Source organism: Lepus europaeus, chromosome X (genome assembly GCF_033115175.1).
Source record: "Lepus europaeus isolate LE1 chromosome X, mLepTim1.pri, whole genome shotgun sequence".
NCBI classification, from domain to species: domain Eukaryota; kingdom Metazoa; phylum Chordata; class Mammalia; order Lagomorpha; family Leporidae; genus Lepus; species Lepus europaeus.
This window is the reverse complement of record NC_084850.1, coordinates 133,438,284-133,455,270: the sequence shown is the minus strand read 5'-3', so window position 1 is coordinate 133,455,270 and position 16,987 is coordinate 133,438,284. Positions and strand designations below refer to the sequence as shown.

The window sequence follows — 16,987 nt, the reverse complement described above, 5'->3', positions numbered from 1 at the left end:
TAATTCATTACCTGAGCAACATTTCCTGTTTTACTAACAGACCAATCAACACATCAAACTGCACAAAGAAAAGTGGACAGCACAGGGAGGAAGAGGATCCTGTTCCGCTAGTAAACAACATTCAGTTCATAAAGCAAGACAAGCTCAAAAAATTGTCAAAATGCCATTCAGTTCTTTATTTTTGGACATGTAGCATGTTGTAACAAATCAGTTTTACATGTGCAACTTTTTCTAACACCAAAAGAAATACAATGTATTTTTCATAAATTCCTCATCACTGTAAGTTCACTTTTAAATGAATGTTAAGTTAACAGGGTAGAACAATATGTTTCACATACTGACCAGTGCAATACTGACAGTTACAAGTAAGGTAACCAGAAAAATCTGAAAATTAAGATTTAAGTAGGAGAAATAAATTTACTTCTATTTATTAAAAAACAAGCAAAATAATTTTAACTTGTAAATTTCATGCAAACGTAACTAACTCCAAATTCTATTTCCATCTTCAATGAGAATTTTAGAATTAAATGACAATTCTGAAAAAAATTAAGAAGCAAAAATACAAGAACAAAATAGTAAGGTACCTTTAAAAATTGCCTAGTAGAATAAATAAAACCAAACATTACAGTTTCTCCCTTTACCATGAATACTGGCACTGTTTATTTCATATTTACATGTCACTTTCTATGCATACAAATCCCAGTAAGACTGAATGGTTTGATCACTTTTCTCCAGCAAAAGAACCCCTAACCTTCTAGATTTTAAAAATTGCACTCTCGTATTTGTGTTTTAATACAAACAAAACAGATTTTCTTTTTGTAACAGTGGCAACCAGTTAATAGGCATATTGATACTTTTTAAAAAGTAGTTTTATGAATGATGTCTTTTTAAAAAAATCCTGTACAGAATCACAATACTGACAGAATCTCTCCAATGTACCCCCACGTGCCCCATGGTTTGGATTTCACAGTCCCTTTTTCACAAAAACATATTCTAAAGAGTTTGAAAAATTAAAAATACACACCATGTGGATAATCTGGGGTTAAAAAAAACCCATGGCTCTGGGTAACAATTACAGTTAACACCCACCTACACAGGGACTGTGTTCCTGACATTCTCAGGCTCGAGCTGTTATAAATACAACACTGGGGAGTAAAGCCTGTGCACACTGACAATACGTATCAGACATCAGCTAGGCCACAGTGAAGGGGAGTGACATATCAAAAAGACAGGGCAGCAGCTGGTTTGGAGATGACACACCTCATACATTCTGCTCAGGAAATATGAAGGCATTTACAGAGGACTGAATTATGCACTGAGTGGGGAAGGTTTCTCTGCACGATCATCAACAGTGATATCGGTCCCTAGTGTTTGAAAAGCAAAAAGGATCTTCATAGATACAACTGAAAGTGAAGGTTCTACCTAGAACACAAAAGTAAAGTACTTGGAGTATGCTGGCGTTTTTTTTCCTGGCATTGAATTAGCATGAGCATTTTTGGCATGTTGGATATTCTATCATTTTATGTCAACTGTGACTACAATGAAGGAAGCCATTTGAATGATAAAGAGTGAATGTATCCCTGGCCCTTCAATGGCAGGAAGTACCTAATTTGGCATGCTACACATAGCAGGTACTCAAAACATGGTGCTAGCTAACAAACCTATTTACAAGAAACCTGCTACTTCTATGCAACACCTACGGAGTGGACCCAACAAATGTGTAAGAACATGACCGAAATGTTAATAAACGTCGATGACTATGACTTAAAATAGTTTATGTAGTTGTTGTACTTCCCCAAAGAAAATTTGTAAACATTTGGTGAGTGTCAAATTAACGGTATAACATTAAAAACTGGCCAAAAAATGCCCAGAAAACGTTTGGCCCTTCAGCACCCAAAGCTCTCAAAATATAATGTTAAAACATTTCTGCTAGAGGGATTTCAGTAATCTGAAAAATTTCATACCTGAGTGGCTTAAATCTTCTCTCCTAAATTTTAAGTAAGTGCAAGGAGTTTGTACACTCAGGAATTGCATAAGTTTCTATCTTTCCTCAAAATAAAACATTGAATGATATAGAGGTAGCATAACTTACTAAATTAACTTTCAAAAAAAAAAGCAAGGTCATTTTCAATATAATCTTCATAGAACTATTACAAAACATTGAAATCTTACAAGCCAGGCTCTCTTCTACCTGGTTTTACACTTTTCACTATCCTCAACCTTGTCTTCACTGTGAGGATGCTGATGCGTCCAGGTGCCCCTTGGCCCAGTGGCATCTACTGCAACATCAATGATGGAATCTGGAGTTATCCATCTCAGCAAAACGAGGAAGAGAAAGTTGAACACAGCCAACAAGGCAAAAATGTAGCCTGTCACTGGGCCGCAGTGAGAGATGAGCCTGTCCAGTCGTTGGTCCATTGGCAACACAGCTTCCTCAGCCACCCGGTCATAGACCTGGAAGGAGAGAAGGAAGGCCGAGAATGAGCACTCTGACCCAGCAGACGGCCCACGAGCACTGACAACCCACGCTGACCCGCAATGTCTCAGAAACGAAAGCAATCAAGCTGCTCAATTTTGCTGCTGTGATAGTAATGATGCCTGTAAGGAACTTCATCACAACAATTATTGCCATTTGATCCAAGGCTTCTTGGGCACTTCCTCTGGCCTACACTGCGTGATACCAAGAATATCACAGTTCTCCCTTAGGAGCACTGGTCAAAATTCTAAAGTGCTAAGACGTCTCAACAGCTTCTGCAGTCACCACCATGGGGGCGCCATTTCGTTCAGCAGTGACTTCAGTGCTGCTGAGGCAGGACTGGCCTCTTCAGATGCCCTGACTGGCCTGCAACAACTCTCACTGGCACTGGGCAGACATCAAACACAACCAGAGTGCTACACTCCAGGGGGCTTCTGGAGACACAGGCTCTTCTTCCAACGACTGGGTGAGGCTGGCGAGGTTACAGAGACATTTCATGGACTGCCAATAAAAGGTGAGGAAGACGGGCTAAGCTCTTATAGATGGTACAGGTTGAACATTGGCCAATGAAATTAGCTTTATTGTTCAGACTCAGTAGTAGATAGCTTGCTTTTTAACCATTCCTGAGTATTAAACTCTGAAACATTAAAAAACAAAGAATACATCTAATGGGCCAGTGCTCGTGTTTTTTAATAACATTTGAGCTTTACTTGTGCTCAGTCTCATATCGGACCTGTAAAATCATTTCCTTGTGAACTCAAGAAAGTAAAAACATGCAGTGGCAAGTTCTGCAGCTCAATGGACTTTCAAAGGTATGGGATATTTTCATCTAGCTCTTCTGCCCTGGGGACATTCTGAATACAATAACTTCAGAATATGTTGATACTGGCAAACTGTAATTGAAAAAGCATGTTTATAGCATGAATGTCAATTTAATTTGCAATTACTTTTCTAAATAACACAGTTAAACTAAAAAGAGCTGAAAAGGATCAATACGTCCCAGAGTACAAAGAGCAACTACAAACTGATCTGTTTGTTCAATTTTATTTCAGATCAATTAATTATCTTAAGTGATATAAGTAATTACTATGGAGAGACTGTTAGGGATGACAATGTGCTATTAACAAGGATTAACTTTTTTTCTAAACATACACTATAAATTACCAGAGATTATAAAACCATAAGAAATGCAGATGTTTTACTATTATTTTAAGCACAGCTAAAAGAAAAAGTGTGGTTACAAAAAGAAATCCTGATTAACTCCAGTAACCCTGCCACCAGGGTTTTTTTCCTCTAAACTCATTACCTACAACGGCTCAGACTTTGGAAGCTTATATGACATCAGCCAAGAAGGTCGAGTCACAACTTACATAGCTGTAGCTCTCAACCAGGATGGACATCAGCAAGGTATCACACAACAAAACCCACCTATGCAACTATCCCTTTCAATCATACTCCAAGTTCCATTTCTGCCCTCAAGCATCACAGCAGAATCTAGGCAGTAGTTAAGGAGGCAGGAAGCCATGAGCACTACAAAGGCTACCCTGGCAAGCCTGACATGCAGTCCCACAGGTCATCAGTGCTGGACTCCAACTTCCAAAGAAGAAGGCAGCCACTTCATATGCATGGAGCTACAGCAACCCTTCTAGAAGGTCAGCATGTCTCAGAGATACTTCATTCAAAAATAATTGACTGGAAATCAAGGATTTAGCCTAGCAGTTGAGATGCCTGCATCCTATAAGGCAGTGGTTGGGTTTATTTCCCACCTTCGGCTTCTGACTCCAGCTTCCTGCCAGGGCAGAGCCTGAGAGCCATCAGTGATGGCTGACGAGGGTGGCTTCCTGCTATCTACTTGGGATACATGGGCTCCTACATTCACACACTGGCCCCAGCAGTTGGGAGCTCTCCCCTTTCTCTCAAGTAATTAATGTTTGGCTATTTCAAATATCTCATATTTCAACGGAGAATGTATAACATATGATCATTTTTATAACTTATATTCAAAAGACAGGCTCATCTTATGTGCTGGAACTCACAATTTATAGCAAATAAGAAAGCCTTACGAGAGAGTTATTCTTTCCTCAGCTCTACCTTGCTATCCATTCTAGGCTAGAAATTCATTACTCCACTGAATACGTTGATACTACAAAGCACTAAACTACTACCTTCTCTGTGTTCCACTTGGCTATCTTTCTGGTTCATGATTTTTGCATACTAAGAAAGCGAATCAAGGCATAAGGCAGAGGACATCACAGGGAGGACTTATGGGACAAAGCCGAGAAGAACGAACGAAGTCCCTATGTCGAAATCAAGAAGCATGCCTACAACTATACTCCTATCTAGCGGTGTCAATCTATCGCCTGTACCTGTCCTTTTTAAAATTCTCAATTGCTGCTTTTTATTTATTTTTCCAAGTTTTCATGTATGTTTTGAATTCTAACTTATTAGGTTCTCAATCAGCCCAAAGATGCAAAAATTCTTTTTCCTGCAGAAAATCACAGTAGTTAGCACAAGTACTGCCAGAGGTTTAGGAAACTGCCTTATTAGATATTTACGAGTTAAAAGTTGCTATGATGGGGGAAGCATGTATCTGTTAACAGGTCTATATGCTGTAGAATGATAAGGAGCCTCAAGAAAATCTCTGAGAGTAGATTTTAAGACTAGTTTTGCCTCTAATTGCTGGGCCCATCATCTTATACTCAGCTTAATGAGGGGACTAAGATTGCTTCAATGCCATTTTTAGATATCAAATGCAATGACTTGACTAGAAACTTAGCCTAGCGTGTGTACCTTAAGTAATACAGTTTGTTTCTTTTCCTGTGAAAGAGAATTCATAAATTTAGGCAAAAGCAGAAATGGTAAACTTGTATGAGAGAAGAGCAAACATGCATGTGAATATCCCCAAAAGTTCACTGTGCCGGCACATGGCGTACTTTTTCAGTTCTCTCTGCCACATTCCTCCAGGTATAGAAAGTCTTTACTATGTTATGGATATCTTCTGGAGCTGGCAACATCCCCGACTTCAGTTGGAAAATAGCTTTCTCCAAACCTTCGCACAAGGATTTTACTGAAGGCTCACATAAAATAATAAGATTTTCTGGAAGTACCTCAGGAATTCCACCAACCCTGGTACTTACAACCTGAAAAAGAAAAAAAAAAAAAAAAAGAACGCATGACCCACCATAATCATATCTCAGGAAAATAGTCAAGTAAAAAAATTATCAACAGGGCCAGCGCTGTGGTGTAGCGGGTAAAGCTACTGCCTGCAGTGCTGGCATCCCATATGGGCACCGGTTCAAGTCCCAACTGCTCCACTTCCGATCCAGCTCCCTGCTAATGTGCCTGAGAAAGCAGCAGAGGACGGCCCAAGTCCTTGGACCCTGCACCCATGTGGGAGACCCGAAGGAGGCTCCTGGCTTCTGATTGGCCCAGATCTGGCCATTGCAGCCATTTGAAGAGTGAACCAGCAGATGGAAGCTCACTCTCTCTCTGCCTCTCTGTAACTCTGCCTTTCAAATAAATACATAAATCTTTAAAAAAATTATCAAGAAACATTAATTGCCAAAATACAAATACAGAAACCCCAACATTGCAAGCCCTCAAAAATTTTTTACCTGTAAACCACAACTGGCTGCTTCCACGATCGCCATGCAGAATGCTTCCGTAAGGGAGGTATTAAGAAAAATATGTCCTTGAACTAATACATTTCTAACATCCTTGTGTTCTAAGGCTCCCAAAAGACGTACCCTGATTTTTTAAATGAGAGGGGAAGAAAGAAAGGAGTGAAAAATCATGCTGTAAGAGACCTAATTTAGAAGCCAAATCTGCTATTTACATTCCTACCGATAATGTTTTCCATCTCAAAAGATTAGGATCGCAAAACACTGATCTGAAAGAAACAACTTCAAATGCTATTAAAACTCAGACTAACATGTTTCTAACTTTTGTCACACATATCACATTCCTTCTCCTCTTAAAATTGGTTTGCATGACTATTACACACTCAATGACAAAATGGTAAAGTATCTCAATTCTAAACAGCAAATGAATGGCCCTTTGAAAACTGATGCTTCACTCACATTACAGCTCATGTGTTAGCATATTGAGGAAAAGATCTGTCTGAACCTGTATGCGCAAAGCAATTTACATGGTTTGAGTTACATTATTTAATTCACAACAAATCTGCAAATGTACAAAGTGGGTGGGCTTTCTGTGCCTTCCATGGTGCCTCCAACAACCAGCCCCCAAGTTAAGTAATATTGTGCTAAAGAAAAAAACTGTGAATCCTTTAACTAGGTTTTCCCAAATTTTTGAAATTCAGGCCTTGGGCTACATCGCATACCAATTATGTGTAAGAGACATAGCAAACCTAAGGCAGACATAGGCAAACCCAAATTTAAATAATCCTCACCCAAAACAACATGCAATCAATCCATCAGTACCTGTCATGTAGCTGGTATCTTTCCCGCACTTCTTCCAAAATAATTCTCTTTGGTCCCTCTCCTCCAATTATGAAATGTAAATCTGGATATTTCTGACAGAGTTCAGGTATTATACCACTAAGCAAATCGGTCCCTGAAAATATAAAGTTGAATGTTGGAGATATTAAATTTTAAAGAAATCATTGGAACTACTGAGAATCTAATCACTTTGAAAAGTATTAGCTACACCCTCCTTCAAGTGGAGAAACTAACTCTTAGACCTTCACCAGGAGGGTGGAATTCTTCACAAACTGCCAGTGGTCTCTTAAGAGTTGCAGTTCTTGAAGATACAGACCTTGACATACAATGCTACCTTCTACACACCCAAAATATGGACAGTTTTGTTTCATTTGAACAAACGCCTCTTTACACACCCCCTGCTTCTAAAGGATACTTAAGGTGGCTACAGATTGCCTGAGCTTGCTCCAGAGCAGCCCAGCTGAAAGGAAGCCCAGCTTTTTAACATGTGAGCCCTTTGATCAACGCAAAGTCTCCCATTCTATAAAATGAACTGACAAATTCACCTAAGGTCCAAGGTCTCTTTCCACTATAAAAGTCCATCCCTCTATGATCCCACTTCCTGCCATAGCAAAGGACTAAGCAACACTCTAACCTTTGCCTCAGCTTTGCTCAAAATACAGTTTGTACAGAGAATTTTGCAATGAACACTACAGTATAAGCAAAATGTGAAAGACCAGACCATCCACACCAGCTACAGCACATTTCTTCTGACTGAAATTAAATGAAAGTAACCGAACCACAACTCGGAGAGCATCACAGTCCAAGAGTTAAGAGGACACACCTTGGTTCCTTCTTTAAAAAATAAATAGGGGTGGGGCCGGCACCAGGGCTCACTTGATTAATCTTCCACCTGCAGCGCCGACATCCCATATGGGCACCGGGTTCTAGACCCGGGTGCTCCTCTTCCAGTCCAGCTCTCTGCTGTGGCCCGGGAAGGCAGTGGAGGATGGCCCAAGTGCTTGGGCCCTGCACCCGCATGGGAGACCAGGAGGAAACATCTTGCTCCTGGCTTCGGATTGGCGCAGCGCGCCGGCCGTAACGGCCATTTGGGGGGTAAACCAACGGAAGGAAGACCTTTCTCTCTGTCTCTCTCTTTCACTGTCTAACTCTGCCTGTCTAAATAAATAAATAGGGGTGGCATTGTGGCACACCAGGTTAAACTGCCACTTGTGATGCTGGCATCCCACACTGGAGGGCAGGTTTGAGTCCCAGCTACTCTGCTTCCAATCCAGTTTCCTGTCAATGTGCCTAGGAAGGCAGAGGAAGGTGGCCCAAGTGTGTGGGCCCCTGCCACCCACGTGGGAAACCTGGATGGAGTTCCTGGCTCCTGGCTTCGGCCTGGCCCAGCTCTGGCCATCTGGGGAGTAAACCAGCTGTTGGAAGATCGATCTGTCTCTCTCTGTTGCTCTGCCTGTCAAATAAACAAATCTTTAATAATAAATAAACCTGTTTTCTTATAATATGGAAATACCTCAGGTAATATAAAGCAATAATCATGCCCTACTAGTCTAGTGGCTATCCAAAGTGACAGCAATATGAACATTTGAGAATTCAGTTCATTAATAATTATAAATCATACATATTCAAAACTAAAAGTGTTTAATCATCCATCTAGATCTAAGTTAATTAATTTAAAAATACACACACACAAATTGCATTTCTTATATCAATTGTCCCCAAAATAGGCAGATCAATTATAAAACAGATGCTAAAAGAGAAATCATACATATATGTGGTCATTTTTATAAACAGCTTTTGTTGGTGGTATTTTCAAAATATGATTGCATGTACTAAAAATAAATTCACATGCAACTTTTCTTATGAGGCTTCTCATTAAAATCTTAGTTTTGAGTCTTATTACCAAATCTACAGATTGGATTTAATCTACAGATAAACCAGAAAGTGGCTTAATGGACTTCTAACATTTAGCCTCCTACAATTCCTTCATGTTCTTTCTTGCCTCCCCCTCCCAACTTTCCCTCTTTCTAATGCAGTCTGTTCTTCAAATAAAAACACCCCCACAGATCAATAATCCTGACTGCTAATGACAGCTAACATTACTGAATGCTTACTATGTTAGGCAATGTCTTTACAAGCACTGTGCCACTTAATCCTGACAACCACCTTATAAGAAATAGAACTGATTAAAATTTAGTATTCAAAGAATACAGGGTTTCCCACTCCACCATAAAAAGAAAATTATTCTGGTGTGTCTAGGAAGAGTCTGACACATGGAGCATACCAAGGGGATTTCGACTGCCACATTCACACAACATGGAGAAGGACAATCCCTGTTTCAAATTGCTTTTAAAGCTCACTCTATCAGCATTTTAAGGAGTCTTCTCATCTACAACTAGCATAATAGTGGGCAGCCCGGGGCTGGAGGAATGGCAGACCTTACCTAAAGAACAGCTGGACTCGTGTTTGTCATCTGTATTACTTACTGTGTAACCCGGGCAAGTTACTTACCCTGAGACTCAATTTCTTTGTCTGTTACATGCAGGTAACATCTACCCTATAGCTGTTAGGAGGGTCAAGTGAGGTACTGTACCATGCACAGGTTTTAACAACTGCAGAATACAAATGTGAGTTGTCATTACCACTAGAGCAAGAAGCGGGGAGTGCGTGCACAAGCACGGAGCACTGGGGACCCTGACTGAGGGCACAAAAGGCTGGGAATGGGAACTCGGAAGCAGTCAGCCAGGACACCTGGGCAAGGAGAATTTGAATTTGTTTTCTTACTTAATCCATTCCAGTGAGCTTTGGATATCTGGTCCAATGAACACCTCCTGAAAATTGATGTTTGTTAATAAGGAATGGACCATTAATACAACTATTCATTTGATACTTTTTACAGGGGTGCCCAGCATAGTGAGGGATTCACAAATACATGTTGAGTATTGAACTGAGAACAAGAAAGGCTCGAACCATCTTTGGTGGTTAGCTCAGCTGGTTAAAATATCACATTGGTGAAGTAAAGGTACCAGTTTATATAAGGAGTTAATTTTGCTGATCCTCAGTCACACACATCATAATCTTTCTTAGTTAGCTATCTCACAAAGTGTGCTATTTGATTAAAAAATAAATGAAAGCCGGCACCGCGGCTCAGTAGGCTAATCCTCTGCCTTGCGGCGCCGGCACACCGGGTTCTAGTCCCGGTCGGGGCACCGATCCTGTCCCGGTTGCCCCTCTTCCAGGCCAGCTCTCTGCTGTGGCCAGGGAGTGCAGTGGAGGATGGCCCAAGTTCTTGGGCCCTGCACCCCATAGGAGACCAGGATAAGCCCCTAGCTCCTGCCATCCGAACAGCGCAGTGCGGCGGCCATTGGAGGGTGAACCAACGGCAAAAAGGAAGACCTTTCTCTCTGTCTCCCTCTACTGTCCACTCTGCCTGTCAAAAATTAAAAATAAATAAATAAATAAATAAATGAGCACATTTTCTAGGATACAACAAATGTATCATCAGTACTCCAAGAGGGATTCTGAATTCAGTTTGCTGGTTCATTCACATCTTGACTAAACGGAAGCACGTCACCGCCTTCTCAGAAAATGCAGTTCAAAGTGCTCACCCTAACCTCCACTTAACGGACACCATCCCAAATGTAAACTCTCTGAGCAAGGCTCTTACCCAGATTGGGGGTCACTCACTAGTACACTGGCATACCATTGAGCTTCATGCTTATCAAGATTCAGTTTGTCCCTGTTCTCAAATCCATCTGGTGCCAGTTGTCTCTGTCACAGTATTAGGTAATTTTATTAAATATCACATACACTGACAATGAGTTTCTACAAAAATTAAGCTGAATGGTTTGAAAACTTCAATAAAGACACAGGAAAAAAGTTCTGGTCAGGTAAGGGGAATTTTAAACCACCACACACAACTGAAAACAAGTTAAAAATCCAGGAGCACACTGTTACATCAACTTTTAGGTTCCCACCCCCCTTTACAAAACCAAAATGGCAATGGTAGAGGATGCAGCTGAAATTATTGACTGGATATGTGAAGCCTGCAGCCCTATCTCAAACCACCGGCAATTCAGTGTGCATTAATGATACCTGGAGTTAAATTCAAATCACTTAAGGGGTTCTGAATCTTTTTTAAATGATTCCCTACTTGAGATGACATTTTGTATTATAAGTTTTCAAATAGCATTCAGAAGACCATTCATATATTCTCAATAAACAGATGCCTTTTAGTAAATAAGCCTCCACAAACTCCACTGATGTCCATGCAGTGTGACGGAGGCCATTCAGCCATCAGTGGGCCCTCACCAGGTTCACATGTTCCTAAGCTACACAGCTGAAAACCCGGAAATGCAGAGATATGAAGTAACTTGATGTCCTCTATCATACAATGGCATAGAGCCTTTTTTTCAGCACTTACCTGCCAATATGTTATTAATGTCTTTTATGATTAAATGAAACATCCTACAAAACAGTAATGCACAAAACAAACCCAATGATTTTGAGTATATGTATGCATAAAAAGGGAAGTGATAAATCAAAATATTCATCAGGGTCACCTTGGAATAACACAGTTACAGATGACTTTAGTTTTCAACTTTGCACTTTTCTGATTTTCAAAACCTCTGCAATGAAAAGATATTACATTTGCAATCAGAAAGAAAACACCACGTGGTGGGCTCTACCCCTGACTTCTTACCACATATGCAGGGCCACTTTAACTTTTAAAAAGACCTGATGGATTAAACACAATCAGGTCATTGTCTTACTTTTTTGTAACCATTAAAACATCAAAGATGGGGGGCAGCATTCACCATCATTCTAAAAATTTCTCTTCTTGCATATATACACCAACATTAGACTTCTTTGCTACACTTAATGCAGAAATAGTTATAAAAGCATAAGACAAAATTAAAAGCCAAACAATCATTATATACAAGTATTCAACAGCTTTCGACAAGGAAAAATAAGTCCGCAATTATAGCTATCATTTCATTACCTTTTCTGTAAACAAGTCTGCTGACAACAATAACAGTTATTATACTATCATGCCTTCTAAATGGGTCTGGAGTGAAGTCAGTAGGATCTACCGCATTAGGAATGACGGATACTATTTCAGGATTCAGTGCTGCTCTTAGCACGGTATTTTCCTTACTAGTAAAGGAGACACAAATGATGTGGTTTGTGTCACAAAGAGACACAGTTAGAAGCTTGTTTGTAAGCACCGAGCTGACATCAGCAAATCCAAAAAGGGAATGGTCCGTGAAGACTGTCTGGAGCCCCATTGTCTTGGCGTGGAAGAGAGCATCATGGGCCATGGCAGAGAAAGAACTATGTGAATGGATTATCGTGACTCTCTCCCGAACAAATATGTACCTGAGCAATGGCAGACTGTGAAAGAGGGTCGTGGCTGTAGATTGGTTGTACATGACTTTCAGAGGCAAGTAATAGACTTTGAGGCCATTAGTGAGGTAACGGATGCCTTTCCGAGTTCCATACGCATGGGTAACAACTATGACCTTGTGCCCTCTTTCAATCAGGCACTGAGAGAGCTGGTAAATGTGACTTTCCACACCTCCCATATTTGGGTAGAAAAAGTCAGACACCATGCATATGTTATGAGCACTGGTTCTAGAGGTGGAAAGACTTCCAGGGCTAACGGGGGAGAGTGCAGCTGAGGGAGGCTGGCCAGGCCCACCTCTTCCTCTATAGGCCATGCTGAGATGGTTTACGCATCAGTTCTTAGAGCAACCCAGTTAAGATATATGTCCTCTATCACCTGAAAAAGAGAGCAAAACAGGATCTCAGCTCAGAGACAAAACACATTCCATATTCCAAATCCTGATAGACTGTACATATTTATGTTAAATTTTGAGTTTTCTTCCCAGAAACAAAAAAGCATATAATCAATTTACTCATTTAGCAATATTTACTTATCACTTACTATGTGTCAGAAAGCAAAATTAGATTCGGTCATGTCTTAATTTTGCTCCAAAAATACTGCTACACATAACTTTGAATAAGTCTGTTACACCACAGCACATGACAGTTTGTCATGCTAACAAACCAGTTCTTTTCAAATAATTAAATATACAGACATATACACATAAACATACCCATATATGCATTTCTCCTCTATGGTTTTTTATCACTTTACCAGCTTCTGCTTATTGAGTGGCCTCTATGTATCGGGTACTATGTGCTAAGAGTTTTCTCTATCAGGGCTGGCACTGTGGTATAGCCAGTAAAGCAGCCACCTGCAGCACCAGCATCCCATATGGGCACTGGTTCAAGTCCCGGCTGCTCCACTTCTAATCCAGCTCTCTGCTATGGCCTGGGAAAGCAGCAGAGGATGGCTCGAGTCCTTGGGCCCCTTGCACCCATGTGGGAGACCCGGAAGAAGCGCATGGCTCCTGGCTTTGGGTCAGCATAGCTCTGGCCATTCTGGCCATCTGGCGAGTGAACCAGCGGATGGAAGACACCTCTCTCTCTCTACCTCTGCCTCTCTGTAATTCTGCCTTTCAAATAAATAAATAAATAATTTTTTTAAAAAAAGGCTTTCTATATCTTACTGTAGCCTTATCAAAATCCTTTAAGTCATCAACTCTACCTTACAAATACAAAGTCTAAAACTTAAAGAGGTTAAGGAACCCATCCACAATCACTCAGCTACTTAGAAGTAGCAATGTACCAGTCTGTTTCATTGGTGATCATGCCCCTCTCTTGCATTTGGTCCTGGTCTAACCCATAGGACCGGATGGAAATGATGTACAAATATTTTACAACTCGAAAAACATCTGTGTGCACTCTTGGATACCCTAAGCTATCACATAAGAAGTCCAGCTACTAGGTTAGAAGGATAGGGGGGGTAGACAAGGTGGAGGGCAGGAGCTCTGAGACTACACACAGAGAGTCAGAGGCCCAGCTATCCCTAGGTTCTTCCTTGGGTCTAGTTTCTAGCTAGCTAGCCAACTTCACAGCCTCCCTAGTGACGGCAGGCAAGACCAGCAGCAAAAGTGTCAGCTGAGCCTAGCAGATGACAGCACGATGCAAAACAACAAAGGCATCATCAAGCTTTGGAGTGATTTATTATACAGGATAACTGAAACGGGCCAGGATTCTAATCTAGCTACACTGGTCACTGCCTGATTTTGTAATAGTTCTACGGGAACACAGGCTTGCTCATTCATTTATGTGAATTGCTACTTTCGTGTTACACCAGTAGAGTGGCTGCCACGGAGGCCACATGACCCACAGAGCCTAAAATATTTACCCTCCAGCTCTCTACAAAAAGTTTGCTGACCTCTGCTCTAGAGCTTAGTCACTGATTCAGTTAATCTCCTGAAGGCCTCCTAGTACTAGTTCTGCAGTTTATGCTAAAATACACTGTCTTATCCAGAGCACCTGCTGCAGGCAATCCATTTTCTCCTTCCTTATTCAAGGACGGCAATAAACTGTTCCTTTTACTTCTTGCTTCACCTTTCCTTCTGTTAACACAGGCCTTTCTTCCACACATAGCCCTCCTTCAGTGTGGAGGCTGAAGATAAAGGTAAACTAGAGATGAGCTGGATCTAGGGCCATTTTCTATATCTCAAGACCTATTTATCTGAGGGGACCTCTAAAGTCATAACAATGCGAAATGCTCACTTACTAGTCAGTACTATTACAGATTCTTAGACTTTTAAAGCTAGAGTCTTGCAGATCTGGGGAAAATATTCCTTAGCTTTACAAATGAGATTTCCAAGGCTGCAGAAACTCTACCATACAATGGGAAACCATCCTAAAGCTCAGAATTCCAGATTTCACCTGCAAACTCAGAAAATTCAAATTAATTGTGTGTGCTAAGCCTTACCTATTCTCTCCAACAAATTCATCTACATTTTAAATACGCTCTCAAAAAAACTCCGTGTTTGTTGAACTGAATTTACTAAGAGTCCATATTACCAAACACTGAAACACCTCAAGTCTGCACTTTTAAGTATCTTAACATTATCTTACTGTGGCTTGTTATCTAAACCCGATCAGTTCTATCCAGTTTTTAAAAGAGGAATGATAACAAAAACAGTGTGTAATGAACCAAAGATTTTGTCATGAACCTGCGATGTTCTGTGAAGCACCTGCCTACGTCACCCAGGTTATCGCTCCTAATACCCTTATGTCGTAAAAACTCAATATATAGCACAACCACAGAATCTCAGATTTTAAAGCTTAAGAGAGGCTTAAAGAACTAGTGAGTACCTCCCTCACTTTAGAAATGAGAAGCCAGACAAGTTGAGTGGCCCATCTAAAGTCCCCACCCAGCCACTTCGGTGGCAAATTCGAGGCGACTGTAGAATTCACCCCCTTGGCCACAAAGTCCCAGGCACCAGCAGTGAGAGGCAGCCTTAGGGAGACCTGGCGGGGGCTGAGGGTCCAGGGTCCAGAGGACGGTACTTCCAGGGGAACCTCTAGGCAACGCCCAGCCTTCACTTTCCGAGAGGCGGCTGGGAAGCGACAGGGCTAAAGAGAGGACGACCCCGCCATTCAGCGACACCGCCGGGGTCAGGCAGGGTGGCGCCAGGCTCCAAGGGAAGAGGAAAACAGCCGGAAAGTGGGCGGGGGTCCGAAGCCCGCAGTCCCGGAGCCCCCCGCCCTCGGTCCCACCCGCTTCAGCCAAGAAACCCGCGACTCCAGAGCAGCTGCCCACAGGCACCCTCAACCCCAGTGGACTTCGGAGAGCCTCCAGCCCGACTTCAGGGCCACGAGCCGGGTCAGCTTCGGCCGCTCCTCCGCTTGCCACTCTCCCACAGGGACAGCACAGCTCCGTCCGGAAGCGGCAGGGAGCGCAACAGAAGAGAGGCCAGAGCGCACTTACCGGCAAGTCCCATGGCCGCCGGAGTCCGGACCTCCCGCGGCTGCAGCCAGAGTTCCACCCGGCGGATCCGAGGCACCAATCCGGGGCATCCGCGCCCGAGCGCCGCGCCCCCGAGGCAGCCAATCATAAAAAGGCACTGGAATCACGTGCGGCGAGGACGCTCTGTCGCCCCACCCTTCAGCGCGGGATGTTAACGTCAGCGCGCCCTCGCGCATGTCTCTTAGACGTTGCGGAAGGTCTGGTGGGTTCGCATTTTGGTTGCCTAGTTACAGCGTCTCTTTTCTGGAAATCTGCTCTCCATGCCCGCTTCCCATTGGAGAGACCTTTGGATGAGGAGGCTATAGAAAGCCAGGGTCGTGGTGGCGTTTTGTTTGTCATTATGGGTGCCACAGTAGAATCGTGTTAATACTCACCACTCTGATAGGGTTGCCAGATGCAACAAATAAAAACACACCAAAAAAGTTCATAGAAATTGGAACTTTGGATTTCAGATAAACAACCGATGAGTTATAATATAATATCAAACACTGGAGACGTCACTAAAATTATTTGTTAATCTGAAATTCAAATTTAATTGGATTTCTTGCACTTTGTGGGGAGGGAGGCAGGAATCAGAAGTCTGATCTGCAGTATCAACTCCCACTCAAACTGGTTCAACTAGCTGTGGTACAACTTGGCCAGGAGCCTAAAGAATCAATGATAGTCATCTTAAAGATCATCCACCCTTCCAGTTGGTACTTGGAGTTCCCCAGCCCTGCCATGCGTGTGTTTTCGTGAACAATTTCCTTTCTGAGCACCATCATCACCGCCATTGCCAGCACCCCCAATTAACCCTGGACTAAGCCTATTCATAATCTGAAGATTTCAGCTCATTTCTGGTGCCCTCCCAAAGCCTCCAAAGAGCATTAAATCCTATTAAAATCTTCCACTTTTGTATTGTAATAATACTTCAGCATTGAGCATTCATACTTCAGCCTCTTTCCTAGGGCCTCAGCATTAAAAGGTAAATAAACCATAATTCTGCCTCTCGAGTGTTCACAATCCCACGTGGATGCATGAGTCCATCTATAGTAAGTTAAATATTAGGCAAAGATGTCCATTTAAGGCTATTTTCTAAAAGTGAAAGTTGTAGCAGGATAAACATTTAAATCCAGGGACAATTCTAATTATAGTGTTCTGCCTAAATGTATAATC

General features: G+C 41.9%; 1 protein-coding gene across 2 annotated transcripts; it reads right to left on the bottom strand.

Annotated features, from left to right (window-relative positions):
• Positions 1–167: 167 nt before the first annotated feature.
• On the bottom strand, positions 168–15,870 carry PIGA (phosphatidylinositol glycan anchor biosynthesis class A). 2 transcript variants are annotated; one of them, XM_062183301.1, is made up of 6 exons: positions 15,794–15,865; positions 11,939–12,718; positions 6,919–7,051; positions 6,091–6,223; positions 5,410–5,616; positions 168–2,454 (listed from the first exon to the last, which is right to left on the bottom strand). In XM_062183301.1, exons 2-6 carry the CDS (start codon positions 12,654–12,656, stop codon positions 2,188–2,190), a joined length of 1,458 nt encoding a protein of 485 aa, XP_062039285.1. In that variant the 5' UTR covers positions 12,657–12,718; positions 15,794–15,865; the 3' UTR covers positions 168–2,187. The 2 variants fall into 2 exon arrangements, with proteins under 2 accessions (XP_062039285.1, XP_062039286.1); XM_062183302.1 differs by lacking the exon at positions 11,939–12,718 and having other exon boundaries at positions 15,794–15,870.
• Between the last annotated feature and the right edge of the window lie 1,117 nt (positions 15,871–16,987).